Genomic DNA, 22867 nt, shown 5'->3' on the forward strand with positions numbered 1-22867 from the left:
ATGATCAGCTCGGTGTGTGTCTCCTCCTACCGCGGGCGCAAGTCGGGGAACAAGCCTCCGTCCAAAACATGTCTGAAGGAGGAGATGGCCAAGGGCGAGGCGTCGGAGAAGATCATCATCAACGTGGGCGGCACGCGACATGAGACCTACCGCAGCACCCTGCGCACCCTACCGGGCACCCGCCTCGCCTGGCTGGCCGATCCCGACGGCGGGGGCCGGCCCGCGTCCGATGGCGGTGGTGCAGGCAGCAGCGGCGGCGGTGGCTGCGAGTTCTTCTTCGACCGGCACCCGGGCGTCTTTGCTTACGTGCTCAACTACTACCGCACGGGCAAGCTGCACTGCCCCGCCGACGTGTGCGGGCCTCTGTTTGAGGAGGAGCTCACCTTCTGGGGCATCGACGAGACCGACGTGGAGCCCTGCTGCTGGATGACCTACCGGCAGCACCGCGACGCCGAGGAGGCGCTCGACATCTTCGAGAGCCCAGACGGAGGCGGCGGGGGCGCGGGGCCCGGCGACGAGGCCGGCGACGATGAGCGGGAGCTGGCCCTGCAGCGCCTGGGGCCCCACGAGGGAGGCGCGGGCCCCGGCGCCGGGTCCGGGGGCTGCCGCGGCTGGCAGCCCCGCATGTGGGCGCTCTTCGAGGATCCCTACTCCTCCCGGGCGGCCAGGGTGAGTGGCAAGAGCCTGGGTCTTCTCTCGGACCGAGACTGACCGACTTTACCACCGCCTCCCTCCCAAATTCCCCTGCTTTCCATGGGCCCCCCGGGGAATCATCCTCACCCCCAACGCTTCATTAGGAGATTGCACACTTTTGCACTCCTGACTTACTACTTGGACGTAATCCCAGCTCCTGCTTTAAGGCATCCCCCTCCCAGCGAGTGGGGTGCTCTTAGCTGAGCTCTTCCACCCCGTTCTTCCTGCACAGGTGGCCTCTCTATATCTACCCCCAATTCCTCTGAAGGACAGAGTCCTGGAGAACTGGAATGGGGCCTTGTGCTGGGGTCAGGCAGGATTTGGGGGAAAAAACTAGAGTGTAAGTGGCTACTCTGGCAGTTCCTTGTGTCCCATCTCATTGAAATCCTCCCAGCAGCTCAGTGTGCTAGGAACTATGAGTTCTAGAGAAGGGGATGTGGGTTTCAGCCTCTTCAGCCATAACAGGCAGAACTGGGACCAGAACCCAGACCTCTCATCCAGGTTTGGGAGAGCCCTTCTTTTTCCCAGAAAGATAAGGCAAGATGCCTGCCCCACACCACGCCCCTGAGGCTTCCTGGACACCTGGGTTGTCCTGGCCTCTGCTGGGATGAGGGGAGAGTCAGACAGGAAGAGCCTAATGTTGCGGGCCCTTCGGGCTCCCGCAGCCAGTGGCCAGCCACAGGCTGCCTGGTGATGATCCCAGATTTGTTGCCGCTTCTTTCTTCCTACTGCAGCACAAATTGGCTTCCCAGAAAGCCCTGGTTCAGGTTACTGCTTGAAATAGGTGATGGGGATGGGGGCAGGGGGGAGAAGTGTAGGTTGATTTAGGCAAGATCCAGTCCTTTCCCACCATCCCCTCCCCAAGTCAATCCAGTTTCCCCTAACCCGTTTAGGTGGAAGGGGGTAGTGGGGAAGGTAGGCTTGGGCATCTAAAATGAAAAAAAACACCCATGAAGGATGGCTTTAGATTCTTTAAAAAAAAAAGAGACCCCTGGGGGTTGGTGTCTGATCTCATGGATGGCAGCCTGAAGCCTGGCTGGGGTCAGTCTGGGAGACAGGAAAGAGCAGCGTGATGTGTTGGGTCTGGGGACTGCCCCCTGCTGTGGAAGCTGGTAGTTTCCTCTGGCATCCCAAGTCGTCATGTTAGTGAGTCTCAGAGCCCTGCCGCACTCCCTGTGCTGGGCCTCAACCCAGTCATGGAAGAAAAAGTTACACTCCCTTTACCCCCCCGCCCCAGGGGAGGGCGGGAGATTGGGAAACAGGGCTGCAGGGAGGGGCTAGGCTGGCATAAATGCTCTACCAGGGCACATGCATCTCCTGCGTGGAAGAGGAGGGAAGAGCAGAGGGTTCAGTGGCTGAGGCGTACCATCCCAGGGCAGCCACTGGAAGGTAGGGACCTTTTTCCGTTACTGAGAGCAAAGCTAGAGTGCTGTTTCTGTTGGCCCTGGCTGGCTGTGAGTCCCATGGGCTTCTCATGCAGTCCTCTAACCCTGCTAGTGTTCGCTCTTGGCTGTGTGCACGAGGGCAGAGACAAGTGCAGATCCTTCAGGCTCTTTCGAAGTTGGGGGTGGGGGAGGAGAAGGCAGATTTAGCTTGATGGAGTGGGGCAAAGGGGCCAAGCCAGGGAGGCAGGAATGAGATGAGGTGGTTAGGGGCCCTATTTCCGAGCATTCTGGGGCCTCTGAGGACTTTTCATCTGCTCAGGTTCCTCCCCCTTTGATTCCAAGGGGCTGTACCATCAGTGAGTTTATTTTCTCCTCAACTCACTGCAGAGTGGTCCAGCCGGGGCTCTCTGAGTAAGCTCAGAGCCTGGTTAGCCCCTGGAAATCCTCCAGGAGCCCACGATACTTGGCCCTTTTGATGTAGAATCACAGCAGCCAGGGCAATCCAGTTGAGGTCAGAAGTTTGGGGCTGGGTTGGGTAAATTCTTCCCACTTGAGGAAGAAACCAGGATTCAGGGGTGTTAAGTGTCATCACAGATCCTTAACTAATAAATAATAGAGCCGGCAAATCACCCCAAGTATCCTGCCTTCTGGTTGTTAATACTGATGTGCACAGCCATATGCAGCTTTGGTGGCACTCACTTCAGAAGGGGCTTGCCTCCTGCTGAGAGGCACAGGCAAAGGCAAGCCTTCAGCTGTTCCTGGGACATACAAGGGAGAATACAAGTTTAAAAAATTAATTGATAAACAACTGCCATTTATTGAGCACACTATGCAGGTACTTTGCGTTAATCTCTAATCCTCCCAGTAAACTTACAGCGGAGGTATTATCCCCATTTAATAGACTGAGGCTGTGAGAGGGTAAACAACTTGCCTGAGGTCACACAGCTAGAGAGTGCTGGGCTGGGACTCAAAGCCAGGGCTCCCTCACTACCCAGCCCTTGCTCCTCGGATGATAACATGTTCTTGCCACTGAAGGCGGCTGTTTTTGAGGTGGTTTGTTACTCTGGTCTGGGAGGTGGCCTGAGGTTTTGTACCTCCTGTGGATGACATCAGAAAACCAGGGGCAGTTGGGGACATCAGAAGGGACACTTACTCGGTTACGCCTCCAGGCCTGAGGGTCTGAGGTGCTGGGGTTCTGAGGCTATGCCCTCCCTGCTCTGTTTACCCCAGGCCAGTAATACCCGCTGCCCCTGTGCTGTCCCCTGGGTCTGTGCACATACCTTCCCTCCCTCAGCCTCCTCCCTCGGCCTCCCTGGAGGAAGAGGGGGAGGGGCCTGCAGCACTGCGGTGGGCTTGGGGGCGCTCACCGAGGGCCAGTAAGGGCAGAGGAGCGGAGCGCTGCCCCGGGCATCTCTTCGCATACAGCAGCTGGTCATTTGAGTAGTGCGTTATGACAGGAACAAAACAGATACAAACGGAAAGTGAATTGAGCTGATTATGGGAGCCTGTTGCCTAGCTACCGGCCTGGCCCGCAGAGCCATTCCTGTTCAGGCAGGCTCCAGCCTGGGTGCTCACCCTGCTCCCTTCACAGCGGCAGGGTCCATGGACGGCTGCTGCTGCTGTGGTTCTGTTCCCATGGCCTGACCTGGGAGCAAGCACAAGAGGCAGGCTGGTCCTGTCCCCCTCTGCCCATTGCCCGTGGTCCCAGGCAGAGGGAGGGCTCAGCAATGGCGAGGGTGGCTTCCCAGACTGAGGCGGACCAGTCAGGGTTTGGGCAGCAACCGGAGCTCTAGGATCAGGCCTTCCTCCTTTTCTGAGGGCAGACCAGAGGCCTGATGAATGGGACCCTGGGACACTCACCTCCCTCATCCCCAGTCTCCAGAGGTCCCAGGGGCTGAGCTGGCTTTAGTCCAGTTATCGGCCCTATTAAGGATGATAGTTCTCCTTTGGCTAAATCAGTACCTAGATTGAGTTTTCTCATGGTGTTTCCCCTCTGAGTAGAGGAGGTGACCCTGCAGGATCCCACTGCCCCAAGAGGCAGCTGCAGCTGGGGTTTCACACTGCTTGGGCATCCGCTGTGCCAGTTGTCAGGTGCTAACACACCTGCACTTTTTTCTAATATCTGACCCATGTGAGGCAGGGATTATTAACCTCAGCTTACAGAGAAGGAAACGGAGACCCAGAGGGGCTTGTTCAAGGTCGCATAGCTGGTGGTAGAACTAGGATCTTGTGCATCCACGTCTGTGCTTGTCCCCTGCTTTGGCCGCCTCCTGGGGCTTCTGCTTGGAGAGGGCCTCTGACTTCAGGAGGGAGGGCCCTTCTGCTCTCCTTGCATCCCTTCCTTCACTCCTCCCTCCAAACTAAAGCCCCCGTCTCCTTGCTCCCTAGAATGCTCACACCTGAGCTTGCTTTCTCTTTCTTTCCCTCACTGTGGGGCTTTTTATAGGACAAAAAGAAAGGGGGCTTGGTTAAGAGAAGAGACTAGGTGTTCCGTGGCCCAGGCAGAGGAATGAAACCGCGGCCTTCTAGGAAGGAAATGCAGAGCTTGCTTCCTGTTCACCCCATCTGAAGGCCCCAGCTTCTCCGGCCTGGGTGTTGCCTGGGACCAGCCAGTCGGTGGGCATGACAGCCTTCCGAGTGAGGGCCAGGACTCGCAGTGCCATGCCCTCTGGGTGAGGAAGGGCCAGGAACCTGAGCCCAGGAGACTGGGTGCCCCAGCTTCTGCAGCACCCTTAGGAGGGCAGTGCCAGCATGCCCCAGGGCAGCCCCTCTGGGCTTCCGCCCTGGGGCATGCTGGCACTGCCCTCCTAAGGAACTGCCTTCCCGGGAGCGGGAGCAATGTTAGGCCAAGGGCTGCAGGCCTCCCCCCACCTCTGCCCTGAGGCAGCCTCCCAGTCTCCTGGGTTGGTTTTCTGTTTTCCTCTCTTGTTCTGAACAGACCAACATTTGTCTCTGAACATCTTGTCTCTGGATGATGAGGTGTTTCTGTTTGTCACCATTTGGGGTGGGGTGTAAAGTGGGGGAAGGGATAAAATAAACTTGGGCTATTTTGGAGAGTTGGGGGAAGAGCAGGCAGGAACAGAGTTAGGCAGCTGGGCCTTGGGAACCGGGAGCCCCCAGGCCCTTCACCTCCACCTGTGGTCAGTGTCAGCCTGGGATGCTGGGCTCAAGGGTACTCAAGCCAACTTTGTTCCTTGGCAGCCAGCCTGCCACGACCTGGCCCAGCTCCCTGCTGGGGATTTCTCTGGGCTGGGTGAAGGTTACTGGCCCCTGGCAGGGGTCCACATCAGGCAAATGGCTTGACTCACCCCTGAGAGCCGCAGAGTCTTGAGAGCCCAGGTGCCTGAAGGGATTCCTAGGCATCCCTTTGTCACCTCTAGTCCCAGTTAGTGAGGCTGATGATCTCTCCTCGTGACAGGCTCCCTAGGACCAGGAGAGGGAACAGGCAGTCACCTTGGCTTCAGTCATTCAGAAAACATTTATTGAGCACTTACTACCTGCCAGGTGCTGGGCTGGCCTCTATAAATATAAAGACGAGTTAGAGGTGGTCCCTGTTCCTAAAGAGAACCAGATCAGGTGGTGTAGGTGGCAGTTGGGGAAAATTGAGTGACAAGAAATGGTAATAATAATACCAGGTAGATCAGGAGAGGGGCCACAGTAGTCTTAAAAAATGAAGTTCAATAGAAGGTGAGAGGGCGAAGTGATAAATCCCACCTCTGTGTGAGATGAGGGTTTATTTGTTTGGAGGGGGGTTGGTATGCAGGGAAGCTTCAACAAGGAAATAGAAGTTAAACTGGGTAGGCCCTGCATGATAGTGACTTAGCTTCCTTAAATAATTTTTAGAAGGAAGCCAGTTATAATATATAAATAAATATTCAGTGTGGGTAGTGCTTAGCCATGCAGAGTTAGTGAAGGGAATTTCCTGGCCAGGGGACCAGCCAGAGCAGAGATAGGACAGCATGGGACAGAAAGTCTAAGGGGCAGGGGTGTTTTGAGGGATAGGCAAGAACCTGGAATTGCATTTGTCTGGATAAGTTCTTGGCCAGTGATATGGACTGGACTGAATTCCTTCTGGGACTCATCGGCTCTAGGCAGCCAAGTGGCCCTGAGAGACCCCAGGTGCTAGCTTGGCAGGGGCTGGGCATGGTAGAGGCTGGCTCTGACACCGGAACCAGAGGGTCCTGGCTCAGGATGGGAAGGCCCAGGGCCAGCCAGGTTCTGCTTTGGGGCAGCTCATGAAGGGAGAGGAGCTGGGGTCCCTCGGCTGGGACCTGGGCATCATAGTACAGGTCCTCACCTAGGAGCCCAGGGACGGCTCAGAGATGCCTTGCCTGGCAGACTTCCTCTTCTTCCCTGCTTCTCAGCCCGCAGGGCTGCCCACTCCCTTTCCAGCACCACCTGGGCACTAGGATCTCACTTCCCCAGAAGGCTCAGCTCCTCATCCCATCCCCTGAGATCTTCCTCTGCAAGTGTCTTTGGCTGTGTTCTCAAATTTCTCTTCTCCTACACTTCATCCTTAATATAGGTTTTTGGGCATGAGTCTTCTTATGTTTATCTGTCCATCTGTCTCCTTGGCCCTTCCTCCTTGGGCTCCCCTCCCCTGCTCCTGCTGATTGTATTCAGTTCCCAATGACTGGTGTCTGTCACCTCCTCCCCACCCCCCCCCAACCCAGCCTCTGCCAGATTTCTGAGCCACTCTAGGCTCGGTGCTAAGTTTTACAAATATCATTTCTTTTAATCCTCAAAATAACCCTGTAAGACAGGTACTCTTATCCCTTCAATACATGAAGTATGCTGGTAGCCTCAGGGCCTTTGCACTGCCTGTTCCCGCTGCCTCTGGAGTTCTGCTGGATCTTCACATAACTCATTCCCTCACTCCTTCAGGTCTCTGCTTCGATGTCACCTTGGCACTGAGGCCTTGCCTGACCACCCTATTTGAAATAGCTCCCCCACCCTCACACTTCTTAATCTCCTTTCTCTTTATTTTTCTCCCTCTTATACCATCTGACATACTATACTTATTTGTTGACAGTCTCCTTCCACTGGAATAGAAGGTCTAAGGGGCAGGGGTGTTTTGTTTCCTGCTGTTCCACAGCACCCAGTAGTGTCTGGCCATAGTAGGTACTCAATTTCCCATTTTATGAACAAAGATCCTAAGGCTCAGAGAGGGTAAGTAACTTGCCCAAGGTCTGGGCAGTAAGTTGCGGAGCCAGACTTGCGTCCAGAAGTATGTGACTTTACATTTCCGCCAAGGACAGTCGTGGGATGAGCTCAGTGAAGGAGGCTGGTCACGGGGCTGGCCCACCAGCTGAAACACCTGGGTCTCTGGAGACAGATGGGTCCCCAACAGGATACAGCCAGCCAGTGTGAGGGGCCCAAGGGAGCAGGAAGCTCGAAGGAGCAGCACTGTCCTTCACAGAGGCTAGGACCCTCCTGTCCAGGGTGGCGAGACCCTCCTGTATCCTCCCAGCTGGCAGGGGAGGGGCTGCTGCTGGCTGAACTAGTTCACACAAGCGGTTTTCTGCTTGGGCAATTTTGGTTTTTGTTTTCTTTGGCTGCACCGTGCGGCATGCGGGATGCCAGTTCCCCCTCCAGGGATCGAACCCACGCCCACTACAGTGGAAGCGGAGAGTCTTAACCGCTGGACCGCCAGGGAAGTCCCTGCTTGGGCAGTGTTGACTTCCAGCAGAATCCATGCCTTCTGTCCCCACACAGTGGAAAGAACGGACAGCTTCGGCCATGGGAACCAGGCAGGTCACTTCTCCCCAGGCCTCAGTTTCATCACCTGTAAAACAGCAGAAAGGGAACTGAATTCAATGACCTTCCGAGTCCCTTTCTCTTCTGTGAAGCAAAGGCTTTGTGATATTTTGGGCTCCAGATCCAACTCGACCTCAGAAGCTGCACGCGGGTGTTCACGGAGGCCCCCTCACCTCCTCAGCTCTGTCACCATTTATTGAGCACTTACTGTATGCCAGGCACTTGCTGTGTAGAAGCTCATTTAATCCTACAGTAACACTACTGGGGGCACTAGTAGTGTCCCATTTTGTAGCGAGGAAACAGGCACAGAGTGCACCGTTTCCCTGACTGAGTAGCAGTGCCGGGATGAGGTACCCAGGCAGCTGATCCCAGGGCTCCTTAGCTCTCCTTTGCCCTCAGTCTCAGCTCCCCGAGGCTGCACAGCCCCATGCGTGGCAGGGGCCGACGGGGAGCACACTGAGGGGCCCTGCCAGCCTCGCAGGATGGGCCAGGGTTGAGGGCGGCGGGCACTGGATAGGAGGCTCAGGTGTGAGGCCTTGACCTCTAAGCTGGGTGATGCTGCTGCAGCCGCTGCCTCCTCGCTGGTCCCTTTCAGGTCCCAGTCAAGGGTTGAAAGCAGAATGAAAGCAGTATCCCTGCCACGAAAGGGAAAAGCCCTGGTGAAAGGCACCGACTGCAAACAGGGCCACCACTTACAAAATAACTTGGCTTGGGGAATAATTTAGGGCCCTGAAGGGGTACCTGTAACTTCGGGTACCCACCTGGGGCAGCCTGCCAGAGCACAGGCCACTGCATCTATCACCGCTTGGCCTTAGGCCTACCTGTCTGCTCAGGGAGTGAGGGCTTCCTGGGACCAGCCTGGAGGGGCCACATGGGAGACTGAGGCCCCATGTAGGTTTCATCAGGGAGGAGTGGATTGTCCCCATCTGTTTGGTCAGAGAGGCCAAGAGGAAAGAGCTCTGAGCTGTGAGTTAAGAGACCTGGCCTCAGTTTACTCCTCAACAAGTCATTTGCCCTGTCTCGTGCCTCTGTTGCCCCTGAGAAATGGACACGTGGCTCCCCTTTCCCTGTCCGCATCCTCTGAGAGGGTGGCCGTGAGGGGTAGAAGTAAGTAGATGGGATGGTTCTGTGTTTAAAAAAAAAAATGAGTGAACACTGCAGGAATTCAGGGGGTTGTTCCCTAATGCAGGAGGGAGGAGTGGTTTGCACCCACTGGGCCTGCTGCAGAAGGAGCCCTTGGGGCGGAGTTGAGGAAGGCACCTTGGCCCTGCTGGTGAGAGAGTGGCCCTGGCCACAGCACCCGCCCTGCCCTCCCCTTCCCTCCCTGTGCCCTCTACTCAGCCCCTTGGCAGCTCTTCCTGAACTTGTTTTTCCAAATCACCAATTAACTTCACGCTGAGCTCCCAGGTGGGCCAACCCTCCTGGCTAACTTTTCCTCAGAAGAGCACAAGCTTCTGCTTCCCAGGCTTCCTGGCCGATCTGGGATGTGCTGACCCCACCCCTTACCCCAATCCCCTCTGCTTGAGAGGGCGGTGCCAGGACTCGGGGTTCCCAGCATCACCATGGCCACTGGACAGGTGCCTCCACCAGCTCATCTCTGGATGGCCCTCGAGAGCCCATAGGCTGGAGCTATTTGCCTAATGCCCATGTCAGCCCGTATTGTCTTGACAGCCCATTTCTCAGGGGAAGAAAACTGAAACCAGCAAGGGAACTTGAAATTCACCTTCATGGGGCAGGGGGGAGAAGCAGGCAAGAGAAGCTCCAGGCAGAGTTGTCAAGTGGAAAAGTGTGTCTGTGGTCTGCTACCCTGCTTCTCCTAACTTGCCATATCTGATCAACCTGTCCATGTTCAAGTATAAGTCTTACTGTGTGGCGGGTGTCTGTCCCAAGCCAAAGGTACACATTCCTAAGAGTGAAATAGCAGTCATCAGGGAGCTGGCTGGCAGCAGTATTGACAATTCAGAGAAGACTTTCCTGGGTCTATGAATTGACCCTGCCTGGGAGGTGTGAAGAGAAGGTACGGCCCCTGAGTTAAACAGTGCTGAGTTCAAGTCTGGTTTCCATCCCTTCCAGGCTGTGTGACCTTAGGCAAGTATATAACCTCTCTGATCTTCAGTTCCTCCTTTGGAAAATGGGATGATGGGGCCTACCTCACAGGGAGGACTGAAGGTGATAACACGTATAGAGTGCCCAAGTATGGCAGGCACAGAATAGACAGCTAATGAATGTTCATTCCCAAAGTTCCCTCCTCAGACTCGCTCCTGTTCCAGAAGCTCTTGGAGGTGCTGCTTCTTGCTTTATTTTCCCAGATCCCCCCGTATTCTCCATTGGTGTTTTGCAGTACTAAGAAGAAGTTGTGCCCACCCACCTCACCCGTCTTGGTGCAGACTCCCAGGGAGGAAAGCATCTCTGAGAGGCGTCATTAGACAGGGCAATGCCATGGCCAGGTGGAAATCAGAGTGGGGCAGGCAGTGGGGGTTGCCAAGGGGTCGTGGGGCCACAGTCCTCCCTCATCTATCAGCTCAGCCGCTGCTCAGGGAGGAAGCCCATCCCCACCCACCAAGCAGGACAGACAACAACAGGGGGCGTGGACTCCAGCAAGGAGCACCCTGACAGTGGTGAATGGCATCACATGAATAACAGATGAAGGCTCCATAATTGGTGTCATTACACATGCATTTCATCTCCATTCATAATGATTGGACACTTAAACCCAGCCGTTCCTCTGCTGAGTGCTGCTCTTATCATTCTAGCCGAGATCCCAGCAGCTGTCCAGATCAGCTGTTGCCACACTCTGATCCCAATGGGTGCAGTTTATTTTTTGTTGGCGCTCAGTGTCCCAGGAAATGTCAGTTCTCGGGAAGGGGAGGGTGGCTATTCTGGGCAGACTACCCTGTCTCCTGCCCTGGAGCAGGTTGTCTTTCTTCAGACGCTTCTCACTGTCTGGGCAGTTGGCTCAGACATCCTAGGGTGAGAGGCAGGCAGGAGGGGCTGGGACCTGGGGCTTGAGGAGGTGGGTCACGGCCAGAGCTTAATAGGTAGAATGCCAGCCCCCTGCCTCTAGGCATATCCCTTAATGTAGTGGCCCTTGCAATTTAGTGTGTATCAGAATTACTTGGAAGGATTGTTGAAACATTACTGGACCCTCTGCTCAGCATTTGTCATTCAGTAGGTTTGGGGGGGCCCGAGACTTTGCATTTCTAACTAGTTCCCAGGTGATGCTTATGCTGCTGGTCCAGGTCCTCACTTTGCGGAATACTGCCTTAAAGCCTAGTTACTTGAGGTGTGGTCTGTGGACAAGCAGCCTCACCTGAAAGCTTGTTAGAAATGCAGAATCACAGGCCCTGCCCCAGACCTCCTGAATCAGAATGACATTTTAACAAGGTTCCCGGAGGATTTATACAGCCATTCCAGTTTGAGAAGCCTCAAAGCACGATCAGGTTAGAGGTGGGCAGAGCTAGGCAGTAGGCAGGGCCAGGCAGCTACAGTCCTCTGTTCAGTTCCTTCCAGCCAAAGGCAGCCTCTAACTTCTGTGCACCATGACAAGGATTGGGACGTATTGCCTTAAAGCACGCAAGCAGAGGGATAAAGACCCTTTGGGGAGGGAATTCCAGCCCCTGATCGTGTACCTTAATCCCACCTCTCACCACCTAACAGACTGCCTGGTGACCCACGGCCCCTCCCTCTACAGGCCGAGGGCCCTGTCCCTGCTGGGTGCATCTGTCCCTGACAGCTGCCTTCACTCTCCTCCCCGCCCATAGGTGGTGGCCTTTGCCTCTCTCTTCTTCATCCTGGTGTCCATCACCACCTTCTGCCTGGAGACCCACGAGGCCTTCAACATCGACCGCAACGTGACGGAGATCCACAGAGTGGGGAATACTACCAGCGTGCGCTTCCGGCGGGAGGTGGAAACGGAGCCCATCCTGACCTACATCGAGGGAGTGTGCGTGCTGTGGTTCACGCTGGAGTTCCTGGTGCGCATCGTGTGCTGCCCCGACACACTGGACTTCGTTAAGAACCTGCTCAACATCATCGACTTCGTGGCCATCCTGCCCTTCTACCTGGAGGTGGGGCTGAGCGGCCTGTCGTCCAAGGCGGCTCGCGACGTTCTGGGCTTCCTGCGCGTCGTGCGCTTCGTGCGCATCCTGCGCATCTTCAAGCTTACGCGCCACTTCGTGGGGCTGCGCGTGCTGGGCCACACCCTGCGCGCCAGCACCAACGAGTTCCTGCTGCTCATCATCTTCCTGGCCCTGGGCGTGCTTATCTTCGCCACCATGATCTACTACGCGGAGCGCATCGGCGCCAGGCCTTCCGACCCGCGGGGCAATGATCACACCGACTTCAAGAACATCCCCATCGGCTTCTGGTGGGCCGTGGTCACCATGACGACGCTGGGCTATGGGGACATGTACCCTAAGACGTGGTCAGGCATGCTGGTGGGGGCGCTGTGTGCACTGGCCGGCGTGCTCACCATTGCCATGCCCGTGCCTGTCATTGTCAACAACTTCGGCATGTACTACTCTCTGGCCATGGCTAAGCAGAAGCTGCCCAAGAAACGGAAGAAGCACGTACCTCGGCCGCCCCAGCTGGAGTCACCCATTTACTGCAAGTCGCAGGAGACCTCGCCCAGGGACAGTACCTACAGTGATGCCAGCCCCCCTGCCCCAGAAGAGGGTGTGGTTGAGAGGAAACGGGCAGGTGAGATTGGGGCTTGGGAAGGAAAGCCACCTCTCCCCCAGTGGCCAGGGGAGTTCCCAGGTGAAACTCAGCCCTTGGAACTTGGGATTGTGCTTTTATTGCCCTGGGCTTCCCTAAATATAAGGCGTGCCTTTATGAGGGCACAGTATTGAGGCTGAATATCTATTCTCTGATAGCTTCCTGAACATCAGGCTCTGTGGAATGAGTATCCCCCTAAATTTAGGCTGCTATGGGCAGTGCATGGGGCTGTAAATTAGAAGCCTGGGTTTCTAATCCCATCTTGGCCATTGTGCTGTGTGCCCATAGGCCAGTTACTCACCCTCTCTGGGCATAGACTCCTCACCTGTAAAACAGGAATGCTGTCAGTGCCTTACCCCGACTTTGACGAGACCCAAACGAATGATGGATATGAAAGTCCTTTAAGAAGTTAAAACCACTTTACAAATATCAGGCGCTGTCATTATTAGCTGGTGAGTAGGGCAGCTGTTCTTCTGAGGAGAATCAACACATGAATCATTTCTTTCCAAACGTTCCAGTCTAGTGTCTCTTGGCCTGATAAATGTGATAACGTAATGGCAGTGGGAGTCTGCCTTCTGCTTGGCACAAGCTAGACTGAGACCTGGGCTCGGGGTTTAACATAGGACAGAAGGGAACCAAGAGGGAGCAGCCCAGACAGTGTTGGGAGAGGGGAAAGGAAAGGTGGAAGAAGCCGGTAGCTGCATCCTGGAACGGGAGGACCTGAGGGTCTGAATCGTGCTCTTCAAGGATGAGAAAGGCCACCCCAGGAAAGCTTCCTTCTACCTGAGTCAAGAGTGAAAGGAAATTGGCTTCACCCACAGCAACGTGAAGTTAGGTTGGAGAGTGGGAACCCAACTGTTAGGCACTGGATGGGCTCCTGAGGGAGGTATGGGGCATAGGGGGCCGTCGGATGCCAGGCCGTTGGGGAGCTGGGGGCGGGTACCAGGAGACTAAGGTAGCAGCTCCTGTCTCAGCTCTGGGGGCAAAGTGGGACTCGTCCTTGTGGGGAGGTGCCTGACTTGGGACATTCACCTGTGGCCTGTTGGTGGGTGCCCATCCTACATGCTGGAGTCACTCACTCCCTGGGGTCATTCAAGGGCCCGGGTCTTTCAAAGACCTTGATGGAACAGCACCCATTAGGCCCCCCTCTTCTCCCCCACCGAAATGGTACCCTCTTCCCCAATCCCTGAACATAAATCTCCCAACCAGTACCCCAGGGAATTTCAGCTCCACCCTGAGGTCCATTCAGGGCTCAGAGGGTAACTTAATATCAAAATGTACAAGTCCCTAGGCTGGCTCCACAATACCTATGGCGCCATGAGCCATTCCTTAGCCTGATCCTAACTGCTCGGTCACAGAAAGGGCATTCCTGGCCACTGCCTTCAGACCAAGGAGCCCCCCTTCTCCAGATCCCAGGGCTCAGCTTCATCTGTGCTGCTGCGTGCCTGGCAGAGCAGGGTTGGGACTAAGAGCCCACAGCAGTAGGAGCTGAATTGGAGCCTCTTCCCCTCGGGGCTTCCCCAGACACAGGGGAGCCCCATCCCCCAGACACAGGGGAGCCCCGAGAGCAGAGGGCTCTAAATCCTTCAGGCACTGACTCTGGCTTGGATCCTGGTGAACAAGAATAAGTGCCTTCGGGTGGTCCAGGAAGACAGCTGCAGAAGCCACGCTAACAGTTTAGCCCTGACAGTGCTACCCCTCACCCCAATAAGCCAGGCATTCTCCTAGGGAATGCAAACTCATCCGAGTGTCAGCCTGAGCCAGACCCAAGGAAGAAGCTGACTCTGCTGCCTGCCTTGGACTGATCTCAAAGGGCCAACTTGGGGAATCCCTGCTTTTAGGGTATCTGTGGCCCTGGCCAAGGCTGGGAAGGAAGCCCGCATCCTGTCCCCTGTCCCCCAGGACCAGACCCACTCCCTGGCTCTGGCAACACTCTCCCCTCGGGTTGGGTAAGTGATGATTTAGGTCTGGGATCAGCCCTCATGCAGCCTTCTTTCTGTCTGCCCCTTTAGACTCCAAGCAGAACGGCGATGCCAGCGCGGTGCTGTCAGACGAGGAGGGAGCCGGCCTCACCCAGCCCCTGGCCTCCGCCCGCACCCCGGAGGAGCGCCGGGCCCTGCGACGCTCCGGCACCCGAGACAGAAACAAGAAGGCAGCTGCCTGCTTCCTGCTCAGCGCTGGGGACTTTGCCTGTGCCGATGGTAGTGTCCGGAAAGGTATGGCTCCCCAGGCTGGGCAGGGGTGTAGCCCCCACGGAGCTGAGTCTCCCCAGTGTCCCCCATGGAGCTTGAGGTCCCCTCCTCCTCTGAGGCCATGGACACCATCTCTTCTGCCTCGGATGCGCCCTCGCTTTTAGGATGGGTCCCCTGATATTCCAGTTCCCGGATTAGAAAGGCCTGCAGCATCCCCAGAAGATACACAGAGCCCCCTGGGTGCCCACGGGGAAGACAAGTGCTAGAGGGTGAGGGGACCCCAGATCATGGCTCCTGCCGCCCCCTCCATTTTATTGCCTCTCTTCCTCTGGTTGCTGCAGTGGTGTTCAGGCCTGGCGCCTCATGGCCATTGGCAGCCTTCCCCTAGGCCTCCCTTAAACACAGCTCAGGCTTCCCCAAGTAAGTAGTCCTGGGGGATGCCAACACATTCAGGAATCAGGGTAAGAATGGGGTGCTGGTGTGAGGTGTTCAGAGAGCCTGGCTCAGGCCCCACCTCCTCTGCCCTGCACTGGGGGTTCTGCAGCCCAAATCTGTAAGCCCCTGAGATGGGACTGTTCACTCCGGGTAGAGCCAGAAGGGTGACCAGGGGGAGGGGTGGACAGGGAGAGTGGGTCCCCTCTGAAGTGCATTCTGAAGGATTTGGCGAGTTCAAGGGAAGGCTGAAATTCCATTAGCAGACCCCGTGCAGAAGCTGGTCAGTGGAGCTAGGGATTCCTGGCCTGAAAAAGTGGGACCGAAATGATTAGGGATGGTTGAGAGCCAGTAGTGGCTGAGAGCCAGGGCTCTCAAGGCCAAGTGTCCCTTCTGCCCAGCTCCTCATCACTTTTTTGTTTTTCCTGCCTTGTCCCTGTGACCTAATCCTCTAAACAGCCTGCCTAGTTTCAGGATAAACCCCAACTCTCCCCGCAAAAAGCTCTTCCCTGGGTTTGCAGGCCACTTCCTAACTAACCTTCTTTCAGCCCAACATCCCGCCTCCACTTCCCACCATCCCCAAACCCCAGACCAAAGGCAGGTTGAGTGAGGCAGGGGCAGTGGCTGCTGTAGGAATAGCCTGTGATGTCTCTGTCCCCGCAGGATGTCCCTTGGCCTTCCCAGCCCAGGCAGCCTCCAGGGACACCTTCCCAGGCCCTTTCCCTGGCTTGCTCAGCTCCACTGTCCCCAAGGGATCCCCAGGGCACCCTGACCCTAACTGAGACCTGAGAGGTATGCATCCTGCTTTGCTGGGCACGTGTCCTATTGGGTGGCAGAAGCAGGAGCAGCAACCTGGAATCTGGAGGTGGCCCAGAGGCTCAGCTAAAGGGCTGCAGATGGACAGTGCTCAGACTCCTCACACCCTCTTCTGTGTTCTTCTGGTCACCCCTGGCCTCTGTGTAGCCCACTCCTTGGGCTCTGGATGTGCCTCTCCCTCCCGCCCCCACCCCAAACATGCTGTGGCTTCCACTGCGTCCTAGTTCAGACCCAGAGTCTTGCTCTGGCTGGAGCATGCTAAGCGGATGGTGTAGAAGGTGGGGTGAAGGGGACCCCACCCCCCATGTAGGACTTGAGCAAACAGAACTGAGTCCTGATCACCCCTATTTTCATCCAGAATGGTGAGGGGCTCAGTGGAAGTAGTGGTGCGCAGGAGGCTGTGAGATTGCAAGTCAGAGCAGGGACCATGAGGGCCTGGGGAACAGGTCCCGTCTGAGGAGGGGACTGTGTGTGTGCGTGCATGGGGCTGGGGAGCCTGCGTCCTACCATGTCGTATCTCTCTGGCTGCTTGTGGGGCCCGGCTGCTCTATTTTCAAGATGCCTCCACACCGCTTCTTGGCAACAAGCATGTAGCTCAGCCAATTAGAGTGACCTTCGAGAGGGAACAGGTGGGTTGCTGGGAAACAGGTCCTGCTAAGCAAGCGTGGCAGTTAGCATCGCCAAACTCCCAGCGCGCGCTCAGCAACTTTCCCTGTGCCAGACCACGCCACACTTCTCTGCACTTGGGCTACATTCAGGCCCAGGAGTCAGTGGGCCCAGGCCTCCTCCGGCCACCAGCACAGACTCCATGTGACCCTGTAGGTGCATGTGACTGAAGGTGAGCTCCCTGGAAGGAAACTGGTGAGTGCTAATTAGGGCGTCTTAGGGTTGAGCAAGGAGGGTACTGAGGGCTGTAGGGGCTTCATGCAGCTGGAGGGGAACCTACCTAGGGACAATGGTAGGGCAAAGGTCAGCTGAGTGTGGGGCCCAGGGGTCCATCCAGAGACCAGAGAAAGTCAGGGAGCCTTTCCCAGGTGGACCAGATCCTTCCACCCAGTCCCGGGGCTGCCCGCCCTGCAGGGTCCCCGGCACGCGGATCCCATGGAGCATCTCAGGCAAGGAGCTGCGCCTCTCTGACCCACGTGCCTTTTCGTCACCAAGGCTGTGAAAAGTCCCGGAGTCTAAACAACACAGCAGGAGCTGCTGGAACCAGCCTGGGGCTATCTCAGCTGGCATCGCAGTACAGCTCACCCTACCCTCCAAGAAAGCTCCTGCTCGCCCACCCCTTCCGCCCCCTCACCAGCCCACCCCCTGGACACTCAGCCCTGTAGCTGCCCCCTCGGCTCACCCCGCCCCTGGGCGCACGCACGCAAACAGGCACACTCACATGCCTCCAGCCCTCGTTCCTCCTGGGGCCTGCGGAAGCCAGGCAGGATGCAGGAGAATTCAGGCCCCGAGGCCTCTCCTCCACAGCACCCAGCTCCCCAAAATGTTCAGCTCTGGGACCTGAGAGTGAGGGAGAGATTACTTGCAGGCCTTCTATTCCGCTCGCTCCCGTACTGAGCTGAGGGTGCCGTCACCCCCAGGACTGTGTCTCTGGGCCCTGCCTCCCCCATCAGGGTCCCACCTAGATCACAGCAAATGCATTTCCATCCCTCGGGGCCTTCAACCGGTAACCAAACAGCCTGCAACTGAACATCTCTGTCTGTCTGTCAATCCCACACCCAGACCGGCCAGGACTAAGGCTGTCCCCTGGGGCATCTCTGCCGGTGTGTGAGGGCTTGACTCCTTGCGGGAGCGGTGCCACCTGATGTTCTCCAGCCCTGCCGTGGGGTGCAGGTGGGAGTTCCTAGAGTCAGAGCCCCAGGATTGGCTGCGTAGGTGCGGGGATGTCCTCCTCTCGGGGTGGCACCCAGCAGCGGAGCCCAGCATCCCATCTGCACCCCGAGCTGCAGTATCGCTTGCCACGCTGCTTCCTCTGCTTCCCCGACAATTCTTCTTCCTCTGCTGCTCCCTCCAGCTCCCAGCCCTGCCTCTGAGTCACCTGCCGCTCCCACCCAGCCTCTGTGCTCTGTATCGCTGCCAGAACCGGAGACTCATCTAATTTCTATAATTAAGTGTATTCATTTACCTAACGAGCCAGGGAGCACAACAGGTCTGTGAGTCATTGAGTGAGCAGGGGTGCACCCTGGGCAGGGGCAGCTGAGGGGAAGTGTAGGGACTGAAGCCATCCTGCCCCCACCAGCTCCCTGACGGGCAGCCTGCTGCGCCCAGGGTGGGCCAAGCCGCAGGGGGCCCCTCCCCAGCGCACCAGCCAGGCTCTCCAGGACCTCCTCAGCCCAGGAACTCAGAACAGCTCAGCCAAGACATTGCCTGTTTCACCTGACGGGAATTAGACCTGACAGCAGAGCCGTGTGCCTGGCAATTTTTAGAGTCAGATTATGCAACTTTGTCGAGGGAATGACTAAGGAAGGTCCATGTCTGCTCCTTCCAGAGTGGGCAGAGATAGGTACCGCCAGACAGCATTTTGGGATTTGGCAGGAGGCTGGGGACTCTGGAGGCCACCCCAAAAGGTGAGCTGGGCAGAAAGGTCCGACCGTTTCATGGGGTTGGAGGGGTGATGAAGAGCGTGTTCCAGGAACATTCCCATTTCAGTGCCTTCTTCAGCCTTGGGCAGACACAGGAGTATCCCTTCCAGAAAAGTCTGTTCAAGGTGGGTCCTGGGCTCCCCCAGCCCTGCTGTGGTCCGTGGGGCCTGCCTCCTGCTTGCTTTCAGAATGACGAGAAGAAGAGCTGAGAAGATTCAGGGGCGTCCATGCCACTGACCCTCAGAAGGGGACACGGACAGGGAAGCCCTGGGGAGCAGGATGGGGGCAGGGCACCTTCTACCCCTCCAGCCCAGTCTGAGAACCCAGCTTCTCTTCCGGGAGGATGAGTTCGGTCCTGCTCCTGCTGGGCTCCCTGGTGCAGGGGTCCTGGCTCTGACACGGGCACAATGAGCTGGGTGTCCGGTGTAGCATGGGCACCACAGCTATTTTCTCCTCTCACTTGCCTTTCTGGTTCAGGGAACTGAGGCGGCTATTTCTGTGGCAGCCCTCAAGTTGTCAGGAGCCCAAGTTTCCACGGCACCCACCGCCTCCTTCCCTCTCTTCCCTCCCACAGGGACGGGCATGCTCACGGCACCCCCGTGGTGGGCACAGATGTCTCTGGGCGACATGATGCAGGAGTGCCAGGCTGGAGCCCCTAGTGCCTTGGGAGATGGGCTCCCACACACCCCTCCTGTCTCTCTGGCTTCTGTAGGGTTGACACAGGATTGAGCGTAAGCTGACGGGAGAGCTGAGTAGGCTGCCTGCCCCAGCTCCTCTCAGGGCCCTTGGCAAGAGCAAAGTGAGCCCTGGAGTTTACAGAGCCCCACTGTACACCAGGCCCTGCCTGGGGAGGCGGCTGCCTGCATGGGCCTCAGGCTTGCCCAGGCCTCGGGCCTCCCTCCTCAGGAGAGGGCTCTCCCTCCCACCCACAATCTGAGAGTGCAGTTTGCTTTACCTTGGATCTGGACTTGGACTTCCACCCATTACTTTGGCTTCTAACAGCCTTTCCCCTGCAGCTGGGGCCCAGCCACTCCCCGCAGAGCAGGGAAGCAGCCCGGTTAAGAGTTGTTACCCCTCCAGTTTGTACCAGGGCTGCTGACAACCCTAGAGACCACTTCTCAGCCCCCAGGGCTTCTGAGAGGGGTGGCTGGGAGCTGGAGCCAGAGGGGAAGGTACCTGTTCAGCCCAGAGCCCAGACTGCATGGGAGTCAGAGGGGAGGCTGCATAACAGCTCCGGCTGCCCTTTCACAGAGCTTTCTGGAAGACGAGGGCCTCCTCTGCCCTGGCCAGAGAACATCGCCTTCTCTGGCATAATGCCTGCCCCCACAGCAGCCTCCTGCCTGCCCTACCTGTGCCCCAGTTGAGAAGGTAGGGGAAGGGAAGGCCCAGGCCACTGCCGTCCCAGGCTAAGGAGGAGATGCCAAGAAAGGCTCACTGAGGGGTTGGGTTCCCTGCTGTCTCTCCTGAGATGGGCACAGTCATCCTCCCTGACCTTCCCCTTCAGCATCCACCCTCCAGCTGCTGGGACTCTGTTCCTGCCAGATCGAGGAAGGGGACTGGGCATGACACGGCAGCACACTCAGGAACCTTCCTCACCAGCCCCCTGGGACAATGGACTAGCCCCAGGTGGTGATGGCAGATGGAGCTGTGTCAGGGGGGAGCACAGGCTGGGCAGGCAGCAGCCCAGGTGATGGCCTGTGGGCTGTGAGCCACCACCCTGCCAGGAACCTCTCCCACTGCCTCCATGCCAGGCTGCAGAACTGTGGTCCCTCTTCCCACTGCACTACAGCTTTGAGGACCTGAGGTCTCCTGGTTCCTGGAGCTCATTACCTAACAGGCACGGAGATAAGCTGTAACATCACCTATGGGTCACCGTGGCCCAGTGCTGGGTTGGCAGAGGGGTGATGAAGGGCTCACCCCCTTTCCTCCCTATCCCCACTCTTCCTGGACTCTTAGCTCTGGGCCCCATGCCTTCCAGCTCCGCTCCTGGCCTACTCCTCAGCCCACCGCCTATAGGTCAGCAGCTGCCTTCCTTCTAACATCTCATTCTTTGTTTCTCCCTTTCTTTTGCTGAACTCCTTACCCCCCCAACCCCCCCAAGAAGGCAATGTTGAGCCGAAAGTGTGTGTCCAAGTGTCTCACACCTGTGCTCTTTAAACACAGAGACCTGCCAAGATGCCCTCTCGTCCAACTATGCCCAGGCTGAAGTCCTCACCCTCTCTTAAAGCGGCACCAACGTGAGAGAGACAGGCAGACAGACAGAAAGCCAGAGGCTTAGGGCAACTCTGGAACCCAGGCAAGAATCTTTCGCTGGGAAAGACTCAGATATCCTTGATTGCACAGGACTGATGGGAAACCTCCCATGTGACCCTCGGGGCCCAGAGCCATTGGGTCTGATGCTCTTGTTCTGTTGTACATTGAAGAGATATATATGCACATATAGTGTCTATATTCATACATACTATACTATTGTGTGTAGTGCATGTGCTCTTGGTGGTCTGTCTTCTTCGTTAGGCTGTGTCTCCCCAGGCCCTCGCCCCGCCCCCACCCTCACTCCCTTCCCCTTCACTGATTCCTTGTTTCTGCTGAATATGTGTGTGGAATATCCCAGGAAAAGTGTACCTGGGAACTGCCAGTCCAGCTGGGTGGTCCCCGGCTAGACTCTCCCTCTTGGAAGTGTTTCCCCTGTGGGCCAGAGGCCTGTGGAAGGCCAGATTGCCCCCTGGAGCCACTGCTCCCACTAGCCTCACCCCATCCCAGATTGGGGCTCTACCTCCCACCCCACGCCCCAGTTGTTGGGGGACTTCCCTCTGCTCCTTCTTCCACTCCTTTCTCCACCTTCCCTGTGTCCTTGACTGAGGGGGTGTTTTGTCTTTTTATTTCTGGTTTTTTGTTCTGTCGCCTTCGTCCGTTTGTTTCCAAAGATGCTGCTGGGCGGACGGGCAGGGAAGGGGTCTGTCTGCCCATCTGGCTCAGGGGTCCGAGAAGGGAATGCTGTGGGCGAGCGGAGACCAGTTGCAATACAGTACTTCCTGGCTGGTGGCCAGAGTATGCGTGCAATAGCCGAGGCCAGGTGCCCCCTTCGACCTTGGCCTCTGCCCCTGTGTCGGCCCTCCCTCCCCACTCCCAGCCCGCCCTGCCCCTCCCTGGTGTTGGTCGTCCTTTTCTAAAGCTGTCCCCTCGTGTGTCTGAGGCATGCCTAGGCTGGGCCCTGCCGCCCTGTCTGCATGCCTTTGACTGTCATGCTGTGCTCAAGCCCCAATAAAGACATCTGGAGCGTCCTGCCGTGCTCGCTGTGTGAGTGACTGCCTCCGCCTCTCCTTTCTGTATCTGTGGGGACCTCCCCGGGCTTCCCCCCCAACACCCGAGAAATGCAACACACTCCTAACCCGCCCCCACCAGGAATTACCAGTGCAGCCCAACCCCTGTATTTAGAGCCAGACATGAATGCTCGAGATGAAAAGTGATCTGGCCAAGGTCACGCCAAGAGGACTAACCTGGGACCCCGGGCTTCTGGGCAGTGATCTCCACTGCTGCCACTGCCCCACCACCACCCCCAGCAGTAACATGGAAGAAGAGACTGTTGTTTGTTTAGGGGGTTCCACTGTATTCCTGCTTGTTTTGCAGGGGGCATCTTCTCTTCCCTGAAATTGCACCCGTTCTATGTTGGCCAAGGCCCTGGGGATGCCGAAGTCGTTGTGATGACTGGATGGATGGCTGATGAACTGAGGCCGACAAGGGGCTGGGAGCACAACTGGGACCACTTAGGGCTGGGGAGTGAATGGTCCTGGGCCTAGATAGGATGGGGGTGGCGGTGAGTGATGCTCAGACGTCATCCCTCGCTGTTGTCCCTCTCACACTCACACAAGGGCATGAGCAGGGCTGGCTTCAGGGCCGTGCCACCCGTGCAGTCACTCAGAAGGGCCCACAACTGACTGACTGCTCAGCGGTTGCCGTCTTGAACTTACTGATAATTTTTGAAGAAGGGCCCTGTGTTTTCATTTTGCACTGGGCTCCGCGGATTATGTAGCCAGGCCTGGGCACGTGGGTGCTCTCTTTACTCTTTATCCCAGGTGTAAACTTAACGTCAAGGGGGCCTCAGTTCAGGGTCTTGATCTGCCACTTCCCAGCTGGGTAACTTGGGGCAACTTGCCAAACCTCAGTTTCCCTGCCTGTAGCATGGGGATAATGATAGCCCCTGTCTCAGAGCCAGTGAGTGTAAAGGCCTGGCCCAGTGTCATCTGTCTGCATATGGCATGCAGTAGATGCACAGTAAGTGTTAGCTCCC

At 57.0% G+C, this 22867-nt stretch overlaps 1 protein-coding gene across 2 annotated transcripts; it reads left to right on the forward strand.

Moving 5' to 3' along the window:
* Positions 1-20804, forward strand: KCNC4 (potassium voltage-gated channel subfamily C member 4; the record flags this gene model as incomplete). 2 transcript variants are annotated; one of them, XM_079697334.1, is made up of 4 exons in its annotated part: positions 1-669; positions 11597-12533; positions 14564-14767; positions 20743-20804. In XM_079697334.1, 4 exons carry the CDS (start codon positions 1-3, stop codon positions 20802-20804), a joined length of 1872 nt encoding a protein of 623 aa, XP_079553460.1. The 2 variants fall into 2 exon arrangements, with proteins under 2 accessions (XP_079553460.1, XP_079553461.1); XM_079697335.1 differs by lacking the exon at positions 20743-20804 and adding an exon at positions 20681-20736.
* Between the last annotated feature and the right edge of the window lie 2063 nt (positions 20805-22867).

The sequence above is a fragment of the Hyperoodon ampullatus genome (assembly GCF_949752795.1).
Source record: "Hyperoodon ampullatus genome assembly, chromosome: 2".
Taxonomy (NCBI): Eukaryota; Metazoa; Chordata; class Mammalia; order Artiodactyla; family Ziphiidae; genus Hyperoodon; species Hyperoodon ampullatus.